Source organism: Symphalangus syndactylus, chromosome 20 (genome assembly GCF_028878055.3).
Source record: "Symphalangus syndactylus isolate Jambi chromosome 20, NHGRI_mSymSyn1-v2.1_pri, whole genome shotgun sequence".
In the NCBI taxonomy this organism is placed as follows: Eukaryota; Metazoa; Chordata; class Mammalia; order Primates; family Hylobatidae; genus Symphalangus; species Symphalangus syndactylus.
This window is the reverse complement of record NC_072442.2, coordinates 64,994,335-65,011,064: the sequence shown is the minus strand read 5'-3', so window position 1 is coordinate 65,011,064 and position 16,730 is coordinate 64,994,335. Positions and strand designations below refer to the sequence as shown.

Sequence of the window (16,730 nt, the reverse complement as noted above, 5' to 3'; positions counted from 1 at the left end):
GGCTGGGCCCAGGGCAGGGGGTCGGGCTGGGGCCCGTACTCACCACTGCCGGATGTTGGAATCCATGGGCTTGGAGAAGACAGGAGGAGAGGTCTTGGCAACCGTGGGGTTGGGCTCAAACCCTTCGATCTCCAGGAAGAAGTGTGCACTGAGGGAACACGGAGGAAGTCTGTTAGGGCCGAGCCAGGCAGAGCCTGTCTGCCTGTGTCCTGCCTCCCGGCCACAGAGCATGCCCCCATGCTGAGCACACACCCTGGCCAGCTCTGAGCCCAAATGACCTCGCCCAGCCCTCCCAGGAGCCCTCGGAGATGGACACTGTCATCATCACCTACGTTTCACAGATGGTCTCCGGGGAGCTGCTGGTCAAGTGTGAAACCAAAGAAAAGCACTGAGGCGAACCCCGTTGATGTAGAGGTTGATTTTGCCGAGGTTGAGGACACACCCGGGAGAAAGACACACAAGCCCCAGTGGGATCTGTGGCCCACACTTCCTCCTCTGAACAGGATTTTGAGGGCCTCAATATTTAAAGGCGAAAAGTGGGCAGGAGAGAAAGGAGGAAAGAAAAAAAAAAAAGAGGGAGCAGGCCGGGTGCAGGGGCTATAATCCCAGCACCTTGGGAGGCTGAGGCGGAAAGATCACCTGAGGTAAGGAGTTTGAGACCAGCCTGGCCAACATGGCGAAACTCCATTTCTACTTAAAATGCAAAAAAAAAAAAAAAAAAAAAAGTAGCCGGATGTGGTGGTGGGCACCTGTAACCCCAGCTGCTCGGGAGGCTGAGACAGGAGAATTGCTTGAACCTGGGAGGCGGAGGTTGCAGCAAGCCGAGATCGCGCCACTGCACTCCAGCCTGCGTGACAGAGCGGGACTCTGTCTCAAAAAAGAAAGAAAGAAAACAGGGAGCACAGGGCCACATTCTTGTGAGGCTTCGATTCTGCTTACTGAGTACATGTGTTGCACGTGAAAAGGGGTGGGTAGAGGAAACAGTCAATTATGGATTCATCTTGCGCCCAGTAAATCTGCACTTTACAGAAGATAAACATGGATGTACGGTGGGTCACGCCTGTAATCCTAGCATTTTGGAAGGCCTAGGCGGGCAGATCACCTGGGGTTGGGAGTTCGAGACCAGCCTGACCAATATGGAGAAACCCTGTCTCTACTAAAAATGCAAAAATTAGACAGGTGTCGTGGCGCATGCCTGTAATCCCAGAGAAGGAGAGACACTGGCCTATGAGAAGCAAGACGTACACCCAACATGTGACTCCCAGTCAGACACAGCCCCAGCTCCACCTTCAGACACACCCACAAACACAGGCACCTGTGTCCTTCGAAACCACAGTCACACGCACAGAGAAGAGCCTTCTGGCTGACGACAACCCGGACCGTGAGGATGAGGTCGAGGGTGACCTCGGTGGCAGCAACACTCCTGCCCTGCAGCTGCTACAGGACAACTGCCGCCTCTGTGGCCTGGCCAGGGACTGTGGCCTCCTGACCAGCAGGGCCTCTCTGGGCACACGGGGCTCCTAAGCACCTTTGCTGCCTCCTTCGTTCTCAGGCCCAGAAGGACCAACATGCCCCTTCCTTCCTCACAAGACTACAGAAGAGCTCCCAAAGGGCAGTCTCAGCCGCGTCACATTCAGGAGGGAGGGCAGCAGGGAAGGGATTGTGGCCCCATTCTGCAGACAAGAGAACTGAGGCTCAGTACGGAGAAGAAGCTCATCCATGGTCACCCCCCAGGGTAAAAGTCAAGGTGGTCAAAGAACCTGCTTCCCGATGTCCAGGCTCATAGTCCACACTGCAATCCATGCTTCTCTGCTCTCGCCTTAGCAATCTGAGCCTTCTTCCAGCTAAACTAGCTCCAGGGGTTGGCCACAAAGGGAGGTTGCTTGGCACAGTCACTTCCTAGGGTGGGGCAAGCAAGAGAGAGACCCCGGGCTTGCCCGAGGAATCTCTGCCCTTTCCTCCAGCACAGACAAGCCTGGAAGGCTCAGCGCTAATCCAGAAATGGAGATACATGGGGTGGAGGGCAGTACTGGCTGCCAGTCTCATCTGCCTCACCTGCCAGTCTCCTGCCCACCAAAAGGAACCTTCTGATCTGAGCCCCCAGTCAAATCCTTCTTCCAAAAGGGAAGATGAAGGGAGGAGTTAAACCCTTGCCTGGGAACCTAAAGCCTGGGTTCTAGTCCAGCTCTGCCTCTGCCTCCTGTGTGACCCCAGATGATCAGTTGCCATCTCTGGGCCAGTCATCTTCACCTGAATGGATGATGGTTGGGCCAGATGATCCCTAAGGCCTGGACCCTGGAGCCAGGGCAGCTCTGGGATCGTCCTCCTATGGAATGTCCAGCTGAAGTGGGCATCAGAGGTCAACCAGTCTGATTGCCACTTCCCTGAAGCCCTGCAGTGCCCCAGAACGTTCACCCTAAAGTAGTCACTCCGCAACAACAGCCTGACCCAGAAGCTCCAAACACATTTGCTGGTGGTTCAGCCCCAAAACATCCTGGTTGAGATTTGCCAAATTATCTCCAGACAGAGCTCCAAGCCCTATACCCACAGCTTTTCCCCCAAGACTGTCGGTCCAGTCCCTCCCCTGCTCCCCATCCCGCCCTACCTGTCTGCATTCCTCAGTGTTGCATTTACTCAACAAATATTTATTGAGCATCGACAATGCGCCAGGCACTGTCTCTGCAGCTGTTTCTGCAGTCTATGTCTGGAGAAGGAAGCCCTTGGCAGCTGGAGCACCAGATGTGAGAAGACAGTGATAAGCGCAGGGCTGGGGAGGACCCCAACTGTTGGGCACAGACCTAACTCCTGGGGCAGAGCAGCTGCTAGACCGTGAGGGTCTGTCCTGCGCCCGCCCTACTGGTCACTGCACACACCACATCCCACCCAGCGTCATAGCACATGGCAAGGCCTTGGCCCTGTGACACCCCGGCTCCTGACCTGCTGGAGGTGCTGTTTGTTCCTCCCTTCCTTCTGTCCAGACCAAAGGGCACCAGCTGGGTGTGGCTGACCCAGGTGAGCAGATAGCTCTATACCATTTCTACTGCATTTCTGTTCCTTTAAAGTCAAAGAACTATCCCTGAACAGCCCAGGGCTGGGAAGGAGACTGTCCGTCCATTTGCTTTGTGACAAGAAATGCCCAAGGGTTCTGGGCTCTGCAAGGCCAGTGCCTCCACAGCCTCCATCAGTCTGTGTCTCTGTCCCTGGGCATCACCTTTTCCAGGGTCCAGGAAGGAAGCCAAGATGACAGCTGCTCTCAGGGAATGGCACGGTGGTTCAGGAGCACTCCCAGGTCCAAAAGTCTCTCCTATCTCCAGACTCCCTGGTGCCTTTGATTCCACCATTATTGCCTGTTTCCTTAGGGGTCAGCATTGCCCTCTTTCTTCACCTATAATTTATTCTTTTTTTTTTTTTTTTTTGAGACAGAATCTTGCTATGTCACCCAGGCTAGAGTGCAGTGGCACAATCTCGGCTCACTGCAACCTCCGCCTCCCAAATTCAAGCAATTCTCCTGCCTCAGCCTCCCAAGTAGCTGGGATTACAGGTGCCTATCACCACATCCAGCTAATTTTTGTATTTTTTTTTTTTTTTTAGTAGAGACGGGGTTTCACCATGTTGGCCAGGCTAGTCTCAAACTCCTGATCTTGTGATCCACCCACCTTGGCCTCCCAAAGTGCTGGGATTACAGGCGTGAGCCACCGTCCCTGGCCTTTTTTATTTTTTTTTGAGACAGAGTTTTGCTCTGTTGCCCAGGCTGGAGTGCAATGGCACAATCTTGGCTCACTGCAACCTCCACCTCTTGGGTTCAAGTGATTCTCCTGCCGCAGCCTCCCAAGTAACTGGGACTACAGGCGCATGCCACCACACCCGGCTAATTTTTGTATTTTTAGTAGAGGCAGGGTTTCACCATGTTGGCCAGGCTTGTCTCAAACTCCTGACCTCAAATGGTCCACCCGCCTCGGCCTCCCAAAGTGCTGGGATTACAGGCATGAGCCACGGTGCCTGGCCTTTTAATTTATTCTTATCTTTTCTGTTTCTCTCTGGGCCCAAGTCCCCTACTCAGTTCTGAGGGGGATGCCCAAACCTTCACATGAGGGTCCTCAGAGAGCCTCTGGGGCAGAGGAGTGGACAGCAATTTAGGAGACACGTCAAGCTCAGCCCTTGGCTGGGCGGAGGAGGCTTTGCAGAGCTGAGCCTGGAGCTAAGTCTGTGAATGGGGGGGGATGGGCTCAGAGAAGGCGGCTTGATGGTTCCTGCTGAGGAAAGGACCTGGGATTTTCCCAAAACTCTGTCCTCGTGTTTTTCCCAAGGTCCAAACCTCCCCTGGAAAAGTGAGAGCGGATGGGAAGGGGGAGGAGAGCCAGGGAGGTGGCCCTTGCCAGCTTAGCTCAGGGATGTCTGCGCCCTTTCCTGGGCAAGCCCACCCAGACCCAAGCTGCCCCCGTGGCCCCACACGACACCTGTCTGGTTCCACCTCCACCAGTTTTCCCTCTTGCCTTCCAAGATGGAGCCTCCACCTGGCTCTTACCCAGCATTTCACAACTGAATTTGGCTCATTCCTCCTGACCTGGATCTTCTCCTCTGATGCGCCATGTCAGACGGCACCGCCATCCCTCCAGGCCCTCTCACCGGGATTCCTTCTCCTCCCTTACCTCCCATGGCTGGTCCCGCAGACCCCATGATACTGATACCTGTCTGTGCTGTCCCCTCCTCTTTATCCCTGACCACCCAGGCTCAGACATCACCTCCTATCACCTGGGCTTCCCAAAGGCCTCCTCATGGTCTCCCTGCCATCAGCCTGTCCTCCAATCCATCATCCACGCAGATCCCCCAGAGTCACCTCTCACATCTCACCATGCCCTCCCTCCCACGAAAAATCCCTCCATGGCTCCCCACTGCCCTCAGGATTGTCCAAGTTCCTTGACTGATCCCCAGGACCCAGCTCCAACGGGACTCGTCTCCCCAAAGACTCCTCTACCACCCGGCATTTCAGCTACACCAGACTCCTCACCTCAGTGACCCCACCCTGAGCCACTGCTCCCATGTCCCTCTGCCCAGATGCACTTTTTCCTTCCTCTCCACATCCTCTCTAGCACCACCTCCTCCAGGAAGTCCCCTGAGACTGCCTACAGGATCAGAATAACCTGCCGCTCTTCAGGCCCCATGGGGCTAGTTCACCTCTCTGTGGTCACTTCCCACTCTCTCTTCGACTCCCCTTTCACCAGACTGTGAGCAGGCGTGGGCATTTTTCTCTCTATGTCCCAAACTCCTTATCCTGAGCCCAACGCTGGGGCTGGTACACAGGACACCTCAGTGATTATAGCTCCAACTAACAGAGGGGAAGCACCAAGCTCACCCCTGGCCCAAAGGGGGCCTGGGATACAGGCAGAGGAAGCAGGGCCACCCTGCACTCAAGGGACGCACAGGTGAGGTGGGTTGGGGGACAGCTTGAAAGGCACCAAATGAGCTGGGGGTGCAGGATCTATAATGGAGGCAGCGGAGGGGCGGGACGGGTGACCCTAGAGAGGTCCTTTCTCTGCTCCAGGTCTCCTCCATGTCCCCAGTGAAGAAGTAAAGCTGATCATCCCAGCCCTGCCCAGTTCCCAGGGGCTCCGTGGAGTGATGAGGACAATGATGATGGTGAAGGTCACAGAAACACTCTCAATGCTGAGCACTGACCGCGTGCCAGGCGCTGCACTGAGCACTTTGTTGACTTGATCCCAATTAACCATCATCCTATAGTTGGTGCCATTGCCGGTGTCCCCATTCCAAAGGTGGAGTTCAAGAGCTTGAATAACCTGGCTGGGTGCAGAGTGGATGGAAAGCCGCTGGTGTGTGTGGAAAACGTGCCAAACAGAGGCTCCAGGTCACCTGGAACTTCCACCCAGCATTTTGCTCCTCGTCTCAAGGATGGCTCCAGCCATCCCTCACCTCCCTCAGGAGCCCTCCTGACTGCTCCTGCCTCAGCACCCTCTGATCCCTCCAAGGAGGCTTCCCTAATTGTGCCAGTCACACTGACCACCCCAGCTCAGCCCCCTGAGTGTGCTGTGCTCCCCCCGGCACCATCCCCCAGTCATACCTCGCCAGGCACCAGGTCACCCCAGGTGAGACTGAGAGTCTCAGGTCTCCCCAGGGCAAGGGCTCCCTGATGGGTGCCAGGCCCCTGCTCGTGCCCCTCACGGTGCCACCGTCCCTGTCCCGAGCTCTCCAAACCCACCTCTTCTTTGTGGGGGTGATCTCTGCCGGCCTCTTCTCTGGCAGGACGGCAGGGTTCCCACTGGGGACAGCAACTCTCTTGCCCATGAGAGGCACCATCTCCTTAGGGTGGGCATTCATGGCTGGAATACAACCACAGGGCAGATGCTCAGGCCGGGGGGACGGGGGGAGCTTCAGGGAGTTTAGGACCCCCCGTGTGGCTGCATCCAGCTCCCGTTCACACTACCTGGGACAGGAAGCTCACTCCTCCCTTCCCAGGTCACCAATCCTTCTTCAAGGACAGAGAAGCTGTCCCCAAAGCTTCCCCAGCTCCCCGCTCTAGCACCCCCGATGCTGTGGTCCTAGGAGAGCCCAGTAGGGTGTCCCGGCAGAGACCACCATGCCCCTGTCCTCTCTCGTGACACCCTCTCCAGCCGACCAGTCCCCAGGCGGACTCCCGAGCACTAGCTCTGCTTTCTCGAGGTCCCTCTCCGATTTTGTGATGAGCAGCTCTCCAAGAGTTTTGACCTCCACAGAGCAAGATTGTCACCTCCTTTGCTCTAGATGTTATGCTCCTAGTAATACAGCCTCAAGCTCCTCAGGTGTTTTGGATTCCTCAGTGTCCAGGTGGTCTCTGCAGCCAACACACCGATCATCTCCCCCGCCCACCCAAAGCTGCGTGTAACCAGCTTGTGGCTGCCTGTCCATTAGACTCCCCTCTCACTAGCTGAGTCCCCTTGCCCCAGGCAGAGGAGGCCGACCCCCCAGTCCAGACCTGCTTTACTGATGCTCAGTGTGGGCTGGGCACTGTGCCGAGCTCCGAGGGGTGTGGGGATTGGGGAAGGGGGACTGATAGATCTTCCAACAAGACCAGGATAGACCATACAGGCTGCTGTGTGGAGGAAGGACAAGCCGGGCAGAGGGCAGAGCCTGGGAGGGTCAGGAGTGGCGGGAGTGGCGGGAGCTGCTGTGGCCGGAGAACCTGGGGAACTCATGGGGACCCTGGCAGCAAAAGCCGTGCGGGCAGGCTGGGCCCCGTATAGTCATTGAACACCGCATAAGAGCTGTGGCTTTAGGCAGGCACAGTGGCTCACACCTGTAATCCCAGCACTTTGGGAGGCCAAGGTGGGCAGATCGCCTGAGCTCAGGAGTTCAAGACCAGCCTGGGCAACATGGTGAAACCCCGTCCCTACTAAAATACAAAAAATTAGCCGGGCGTGGTGGTGCACGCCTGTAATCCCAGCTACTCAGGAGGCTGAGGCAGGAGAATCTCTTGAACCCAGGAGGCCGAGGTTGCAGTGAGCCGAGATGGTGCCACTGCACTCCAGCCTGGGCGACAGAGCGAGACTCCTTCTCAAAAAAATGAATAAAAAATAAATAAAGTTTTTATTAAACACGAAAAAGGAGCTATGGCTGACCCCCAGGGGCAGCTGGGAGTTGGGTGCAGAGGCTCTGGGTTACATAGGAGAGTGCGGGCTGCATTGGGAGGTGGGGAGACCAGAGGCCAGGGACCAGGAGGAGGCTGCTGCCGGGCCATAGGGACGGGGAAGGGGGCCAGCTGGCCACAGAGGGATGACACGGGCGGGGAAAGGGCTGTGTGGACAGGTGGTGACTGTGTGGTCAGGGGGTGCCACTCTGAGCTTGAGTCACCCTCAGGGGACTCACCCGGAGACACCTAGGTGGGGGCAGGAAGATGGATTTCTGTAAGAAGAACCCAGCTGGGCGGGGTGGAGCTGGGGCCACTGGTGATCCTACCCCAGTAGGAAAGCTTCCTGGAGGAAGTTTCCGGAGCCGCGTGTCATCAGGCTGGAGAGAGTCCCCCACCATCCAACTCAAAGGGAGCAGGCTCAGGATGGGGGAGGCATCGGCGAGGGAGAGCTTTGGCCCTGGAGCGTAGGCAACCTCGAGGCCAGGCAGGTGGAGCAGCCCACAGAGAGGGACTCCTGGGCACCCGGCCCTCCCGTGTCCAGTCACGGCCTGATGAGGACGGGTAGCCTCTATGGCTTTCCCCATCCCCACGTGGCCTTTGGTGGACTAAAAGGCTGGGACGCACCGAGCGTGAAGGAGACAGATGAAGGGCGCGTCTCTCGCCCCTCCCAGGGCCTCTGGTTTCCTTTCTGGGAAGTGCGCTGAATGGTCCCCAAGGGCTCTGTGGCCCTGAGAGCTGGTTGCTCTCTCCCTTCTCTGGGCCCGAGAATGTGGCCTGCCCTGGGCCTCTGGGGCAGGAGAGGCTCAGGGAACTCCAGACCAGGGCCGCAGCAGCTGTCATTAGCTCCCTGAGTCACCCCGTAAACCCCACGTTCTCACCTGCTGGAGTCTCTTGTTGCCCTGGCCCTCCCTCTCTCTCCCAATCCCTGACACTGATTGAAATGGCCTTTCCCATGCGACAGACCAGGCCGCGGAGCCACAGCTGCTGACTCAGCACCTGTGAGATACCTGGGCCCCACCTGTCTCCCGCGGTGGGGCCACCTCCTCCCATCCTGAACTCCCATCACACTCCTGCCCCAGAAAGCCGCCTCCCTGGGCCGGCCTCGGGAAGCAGGAGCCTCTCCTCTACCCCTCAGCAGTGGTGAGGTTGAGATGTCCCTCCCCAGGATCCCCAAACCTCAGGGGAATGTTCTGAGTCCGTAAGGACCTGTATTCTCACACATCCCTACAGCCAAGAGTGCACGGCCTTGCTTTCCTGGCTGGGGCCCAAGCTCCTTCCAACCCTCCTCCCAAGGCCTGTTGGCCAAGGGCAGACATGGCCCAGAGGACCTCTGAGGGCCACGCTCTGGGCTCCCCAGGGGCCTTGGAGATCACCAGCTGCCTTGTGCACGGAAGACTCACCTGGTGAGGTTCTGGGTGGTCGTGGCAACCCTTGCCCTGAGATCACCGCATGTCTGGGGCCCAAGGCCCCTGGGTGGGACTGTGGCTGAGGCGGCGGGAAGCTCTCATTGCAGGCAGAGGGATGGCTGGAATGAGGCATCAGAGGCAGAACTGGCTGAGCCACCTGCCCTCGGCGCCAGGCAGGCCACGCCCACCAGCCACAGCTGCAGCACCCGCCCACCCACGTGGCCCATGTGAGTCACCCCCACACCCACACAGCAGCCTCACCCCCACCGGAGAAAAGGCAGGGGAGGCCGAAGGTGCCAAGGTCGAAGTTCTGGGTCCAACTCCTCCCTCTCTGGCATTCCATGCTGGGCAGGGACTACCCATCTCAGGCCTCCGTTTTCCCAACTAGGAAATGGGAATGATAACACTTACTTTCCAAGGGTGCCGTGAAGAGCCAAAGAGATCACAGAGGTGGGAGGGCTTAGTGAAGGGTCAAGCGCTCTGCTCTGTCCCCTGGGAGGGAACACCACAGCCCAGGCCTAGCCTGGTTGACCTCAGGGCGGCCAGCCCCAAGACTCGGCACTTGTTCTCAAAAGTTGGTTCCTGGGATCAGGTCTCTAGGGGACAGAAGTCCCCATTTAATGCTGTCCACCGGCAGTCATGCATTATGGCCCTTAGTGTCAGCCTCACCCCCTTCCTGGCTGAATGACCTTAGCAGGTCATTTCTCCGAGCCTCAGTCTCCTCATCTGTGAAACGTGCTTCATAAACCCACTTTGCAAGGTTATCGTGGGGCTTCAACAAGTGCAAGTAGAAAGGGCCAGAACAAGGCCCAGGGCACGGCAAGAACTCAATAAACAATGTCGGCTCTTAGCTATGATTGCTTTTGTCATCTCAATGTATTCTCCCAGCAACTGCCCGGGTTGCCCTTCTCCAAGGCCAGGGCATCACAGGAAGAATCGGTGCCCCCTCTCCTGGCCCAGGCTGCAGCTGTGAAGTGGGTGGAGCGAGGTCAGGATGGCCCTGTGTGTCTGGCGTCACTCAGGAACTGCACACCTGCTCCCCGGGGCGAGATGTGGACAAGACACGGCTGGGACAGAGCAGGAAGTCTCTGCTGACGCGGCCGGAGCTGGCACCTGATGGGCAGGGAAGTCCCCAGCTGTGAGCCTCTCAATCCTGCATCATCACAAGCTGCCTGGCCTGGGGAGGAGGCAGGAGGCAGGTGAGGCTTCTAGGCCACGGGAGCGCAGGACCCGTGGCCGGTAAGGGCAGACCAGACTTGCAGGTGTGGGTGAAGCAGGAGACCGCTTCTGCCGTTGAAGTCAGGGGGTCCTGAAGTTCCCACTCACAATTTGAAACCTCGTGACTGTGCCTGAAACTCCACCGGTAAAGCCCGACCTGGGGCTGACCACGGCCTCCGGCCACTTGCTCACTCGCCCTCTCCCGACCCAGCCCCGTGCCCCCCCGGTTTGCCTCCGGCGGCTCAGACCCCTGGGGAGGAGGCTGCTGCCGAATGTCAGTGCTTCCACTTTGCTCGTGTTCATGCCTTTTCTCGGAGGGCAGGTGGGAGCTGGTGAAAAAGGCCCCTGTCTCCCACCCAGAGGTGTGCCCTTTGCCCAGCAAGGAAGAAGGGGACCCCCGCTCTGCTATGAGAGGCAGCAGGAGCCAGGTCACCCAGTGGAGTCACAGTCACTACTTAGGAAGCCCGAGCCCGTCCCAGTCCTGCCCCAAACACACGGAAGCAGCAGCTTCGGCCCCTTAGATGGTCCATATTCAACCCCATTTAACCCAGCACATGGTGAGAGCCCACGGGAGAGGCCGTGGCAAGGACGCAGGTGGACCACGAGGGATTCAGAACTGGAGAAGGCCGTGCCCACCCTCGTGGGCCACAGGGGATACAGGCTCAGGCAGGAACCATGACCCACCAGGTGGGGGCATCAGAACAAAATGGGCTGAGACCCCCCAAGGCAGGAGGAAGTCCCTCTGACGGGGCGTAGGGAATGGGTTCGGGAAAGAGGGAGCATCTGCCTGGACTCGGAAGGAGGGAAGAGGCCACAAGAGAAAGCCACGCCCACGGAGGCTCGGAGGCCAGGAGCACGGCACGCTCAAGGAGCGGTGAGAGGCTTGGGCAACACACAGACCCAGTGGGCTGAGCAGAGATGGGGCCGCGAAGCCAGGCTGCGGCACACTGACTGACTCCAGGCCGCTGGGGCGGCCCTGACTCCTGAGTCCCACAGGGCTGTGTTGGCCCAGCCTCAGAGGGCTCATGGCCCGTGGCCTGGTGGGGATGCTGTCACCAATATGATGCAAAGGAACAGACCCACTAGGCTGAGCCAGCACCCACACCACGGGCTGTCACCAATATGATGGAAAGGAACACACCCACTGGGTGAGCCAGGACCCCACACCATGGCCGTGCCCCTGCCTGTCTAACCCCGGCTGAGCCTTGCCAGGGTTCAGGTCCCTGGTGGGGTTTCTGTCCTGCGTTTGGGGTCCACACAGCAGCCACAGGAGTGTGTGGCCATGAGTCTCACTCTGCAGGCGCCCAACTAGCACAGCCCACCCCATCTTGGCCAGCTCACAGGTGACCTTTAGTGCTCATTCCCAGACGCCCCAATGCCTGGGAGCCTGGAAGGATGAAGGAGCTGCCCCCCGACAGTGTCTGACTCCTCACTCTTGGTGGCAGCCATAAGCCACGCTGTGCTCACCTTTCATTGTGATCGCAGATCCTTCTCTGGCAGTGGATGGAACACACAGAACCTGGAGAGGCGACAGTCCCGAGAAGGAAACTTCCCAATTGGTACAACCAGGGGCGACGGGGCTGGGGCCTGCGGTGGGAGGCAGGTGGGGAGAGGGAGAGGGCAGCCTCCGGATATTCCTGCCCCAACTCCGCTCCCCCGAGGTCTAACTTTCAGACAGTCCCGAGGTGCCCCATGTGTGCCCAGCCCGCCAGACTGAGCTCAGAGTGGAAGCCTTCGCCAGCAGCGTCAATCTGCACGATGCAGGGGCCGTCCTCTGCCTCTGTAAAGCACCCCACAGAGGACACACGAGGCAGCATTGAGCAGGCCCCCTCCACCTCCCAAAACTCCCAAGCCCTGCAGACACCAAGCCCAAGCAAAAGCCCACAAGTTCCACCCGCTCAGGGGGAGAAGGGGACAAGGGGGTCTCTGTAAGGTGGTGGCAGGCAAGGAGGGGCCGGTCCCCCCACACACTCTAGGATACGCCCTACTCGGTGCAGCGAGGAGGGAGAGAGGAAGCCACGCCGACCTCCAACACCAGCCTCACGCCCGAGCAGGCTGACCCGGACAACGGCCAGGAGAGGGTCCTGGCAGCCACCACCGTTCTTGAGCCAGGAGAGCTCAGCAGCTGCCCACAGTGGATTCTGGGTTGTGGCTCATCCTGCTTCCAGGTGATGGAGGGAAGGACATGAAGACAGAGACAGCAGTAGACTTGACAGTTGCCAAGAGAGTAGATTTTTTTAAGTGTTCTCATCACACCAAAGAGTGAGGTGCTGCATATGTTAGACAACTTGATTTGGCCATTCCACACTGTATACATATATCAAAACATCATGTCGTATGTTGTTAATATATACAATTTTCATTTGTCCATTAAAAATAAACTTTAAAAAGCATAAATATATAAATCAATAGCATGATGTAAAGCGATTTTTTTTTGTTTCATTCCCGTTTTTACCATTTTGTTTTAAGAGAGCATTAATAAAGAAAAAGAACAAAGAGGCTGGGTGCAGTGGCTCACGCCTGTAATCCCAGGACTTTGGGAGGCTGAGACGGGCAGATCACCTGAGGCTAGGAGTTCAAGACCAGCCTGGCCAACATGGTGAAACCTCATCTCTACTAAAAATACAAAATTAGCCAGGTGAGGTGCTGCACACAGTAGTCCCAGCTATTCGGGAGGCTGAGGCAGGAGAATTGCTTGAACCTAGGAGGCAGAGGTTGCAGTGAGCCGAGACTGCACCACAGCACAGCCCAGGCAACAGAGCAAGACTCTGTTCCCAAAAAAAAGCAAGAATGAAAGAAAAAAGAAAAAGAATGGAAAAGTGAAAAGGAGTATGATCAGAACAAAAATATAACATGCTATAGTGTAAATGCATACAACACATTGGTCAATTCTATTAAGTTTAAATTACACACACACACACAAACAGAAAAAAAGAGAAAAGATAAAATGACCACTTCATACTTTTTTTAGAATGGCCCAGATCCAAAATGTTGACAGCACCAAATGCTGATGAGGACGTGGAGCAACAGGAACTCTCAGCCATCACTGGTGGGAATGTAAAACGGGGCAGCCACTTTGAAAGACACTTTGGTGGTTTCTTACAAAACGAAACATACTCTTTCCATTCAATCCAGCAATCACACTCTTTGGTGTTTACTCAAAGAAGCTGAAAACTTATGCCCATACAAAAATTGCCCATAGGTATTTATAACAACTTTACTCATAATTGCCAAAACTTGGAAGCAACCAAAATGTCCTTCAGTAGGTGAATGGATAGAGTGGTACATCCGGCTGGGTGTAGTGGCTCACACCTGTAATCCCAGCACTTTGGGAGGCCAAGGCAGGTGGATTGCTTGAGGCCAGGAGTCAAGACCTGGCCTGGGCAACATGACGAACCCATCTCTACAAAAAATACAAAAAAATTTGCTGGGCATGGTGGCGGGTGCCTGTAGTCCCAGCTACTCGGGAGGCTGAGGCAGGAGAATGGCGTGAACCTGGGAGGCGGAGCTTGCAGTGAGCCGAGATTGCACCGCTGCACTCCAGCCTGGGTGACAGAGCAAGACTCCGTCTCAAAAGAAAAAAAAACGAGTGCTACATCCAAGAGAATGGAATGTTATCCTCCAATACAAGAAATGAGCTCTCATGCCACGAAAAGACATGGAGGAAACTCTAATGCATAATACTAAGTAAAATAAATCAATCCGAAAAGGCTATGTACTGTATTGATGATGCCAACTACATGACATGCTGGAAAAGGCAAAAGCATGGAGGCAGTTAAAGATCAGTGGCTGACCAGGCACGGTGGCTCACATCTGTAATCCCAGCATTTGAGGAGGCCAAGGTAGGCGGATTGCTTGAGGCCAGGAGTTCAAGACCTGGCCTGGGCAACATGACAGAACTCCATCTCTACAAAAAATTACAAAACTGAGCCAGGCATGGTGGCTGTCACCTATAGTCCCAGCTATTCAGGAGGCTGAGGTGGGAGGATCCCTGAGCCTAGGAGGTCAAAGGTGCAGTGAGCCGTGATTGCACCACTGCACTTCAGCCTGGGCGACAGAGCAAAACTCCGTCTCGAAAAAAAAAAAAGGTCAGTGTTAGCCGGGCACGGTGGCTCACATCTGTAATCCCAGCACTTTGGGAGGCTGAGGAAGGCAGATCACGAGTTCAGGAGATCAAGACCATCCTGGCTAACACGGTGAAACCCCATCTCCACTAAAAATACAAAAATTAGCCAGGCGTGGTGGCGGGCGCCTGTACTCCCAGCTACTCGGGAGGCTGAGGCAGGAGAATAGCGTGAACCTGGGAGGCGGAGCTTGCAGTGAGCAGAGATCGTGCCACTGCACTCCAGCCCGGGCGACAGAGCGAGACTCCATCTCAAAAAAAAAAAAAAAGGTCAATGTTGCCAGGAGCTGGAGAGAGGGACCAATGAATAGGTGGAGCGTGGAGGATTTTTAGGCAATAAAATTCCTCTGTATGATACTATAACGAGAAACGCAGGTCACACATTTGTCAAAACCCATGGAATCTATAACCCCAAGAGTGACCCCAGCGGACTTTGTTTTTTGTATTTTGGTTTCTTTTCTTTTTTTTTTTGAGACAGAGTCACTCTGTCGCCCAGACTGGAGTGAAGTGGCGCAATCTCGGCTCACTGCAACCTCCGCCTCCCGGGTTCAAGCGATTCTCCTGCCTCGGCCTCCCGAGTAGCTGGGGTAACAGACGTGCGTCACCACGCCTGGCTAATTTTTGTATTTTTAGTAGAGACGGGGTTTCACTGTGTTAGCCAGGCTGGTCTCAAACTCCTGACCTCTGGTGATCCACCCGCCTCAGCCTCCCAAAGTACTGGGATTACAGGCACGAGCTGGACTTTGGATGATGATGATGTATCAATGTCGATTCACTGATTATAGCAATGTACCACTCTGCGGCGGGATGTCAGTAGCTGGGGAGGTTGTGGGCACAGCGGGTGTATGAGAACTTCCTCTATCTTTTTTGTGTCAATTTTGCTGTGAACCTAAAGTTGCTCTAAAAATAAAGCTGGCCAAGCCCTGTGGCTGGCACCGCAATGCCAGTACTTTGTGGGGCCAAGGCGAGAGGACTTCTTGAGGCCAGGAGTTCAAGACCAGCCTGAGCAACATAGCAAGACCCCATCTCTGCAGGGGAAAAAAAAATTGCCAGGCGTGGTGGCTCACTCTTGTAGACCCAGCTACTCAGGAGGCTAAGGCAGGAGGATCGCTTGAGCTCAAGAGTTTGAGGCTGCATTGAGCCATGACCACACCACTGCGCTCCCACCTGGGCAAGACAAGACTCTGTCTAAAAAAAAATTAAAATAAAGCTTATTAATTTTTAAAAAAAGAAAGAAGACATAGCAATTGCAGGTATGTCCTTCCTTAAACAATCTCAGGTTTCCCATCTAATAACAAAAAATTTCTATCATTAGTTTTGCAAAAGTACAACCACAGGATCCCTTCCAGTGCTGAGTAAATTCAAAAGCTGATCCAGGCTGGGCACCGTGGCTCACATCTGTAATCCCAGTACTTTGGGAAACCAAGGCAGGTGGATCACTGGAGGTCAGGAGTTCAAGACCAGCCCCGCCAACACGGTGAAACCCCATTTCTACTAAAACTACAAAAATTAGCCAGGCGTGGTGACAGGCGCCTGTCATCCCAGCTACTAAGGAGGCTGAGGCAGGGGAATCCCTTGAACCCAGAAGGCAGAGGTTGCAGTGAGCCGAGATCACGCCACTGCACTCCAGCCTGGGCAACAGAGCAAGACTCTGTCTCAAAAACAAAACAAAAAGCTGATCCAATTTGCAGAAGTTTGCAGCTGTCTGACACCCACACATTTTCTAAGAAAGGCCTACAGGTAAAGCACAGAGCCCCAGGCCCACGGCAGGAAGGGAGAAGCCCTCCCACCTCCCTCTGGCCCAGGATAGGCTGGCATGCCCCAGCACATTCTCTGCCAGGCAGCCTGACACAGCAGTTAAGAGCCAGGCTTTGGAGTCAGACTGCCTGGGGTCAAATCCAGGCAACGTGTTTACTGGCTGTGCAACCTTACTCACTGTTGGAACCTTGATTTTCTCATCTATAAAAGGGAACTAATAATAGCTTCTTCACGAGCTGTTAGGAGACTTAAAGGGAGATGCACATGGAGCACCTTCAGAAACACTCCTCACATCCCGGCTGTCGGCCTCCCTCCTCCAGGCTGCAGGCTCACTTGCCATGGTCACATGCAGGCACCTGGGGCACCAGCCCTCGGCTCCTCCTATGTGGAGGCAGACACGATGCCAGAGAACAGGGAGGAGGGATCCCAGTATTTTCTCCCAAAACACGTCTCCTGGTAGGGCCCAAGCCCCAGCCTCAGCCAAAGTTCATCCTTTCATGAGCCAACATCCAATAATTCCACAACTAAACAACTCATTCTACACTCCGCAGATACTAACACAAGCTGCCCATGTCTGGAACAGATGTCTCTTTCAGAGTATCTG

The 16,730-nt window shown here is 55.7% G+C and overlaps 2 protein-coding genes across 3 annotated transcripts in view; both read right to left on the bottom strand.

The window, feature by feature from the left end:
- Window positions 1–7,930, bottom strand: part of LOC129470478 (transient receptor potential cation channel subfamily V member 3-like) — a 29,322-nt gene extending 21,392 nt beyond the window's left edge. The window contains exons 1-3 of the mRNA XM_063629676.1: window positions 7,858–7,930; window positions 6,215–6,335; window positions 44–148 (exon numbers count right to left, since the gene is read on the bottom strand). Of these exons, the coding sequence (XP_063485746.1) occupies window positions 44–148; window positions 6,215–6,333 (224 nt within the window). The 5' untranslated portion in view covers window positions 6,334–6,335; window positions 7,858–7,930. The remainder of the gene's footprint in view (window positions 1–43; window positions 149–6,214; window positions 6,336–7,857) is intronic.
- The window catches only part of LOC129470483 (transient receptor potential cation channel subfamily V member 1), an 85,155-nt gene that overhangs the window by 37,366 nt on the left and 31,059 nt on the right, over window positions 1–16,730 (bottom strand). The gene's annotated exons all lie outside the window — the stretch shown is intronic.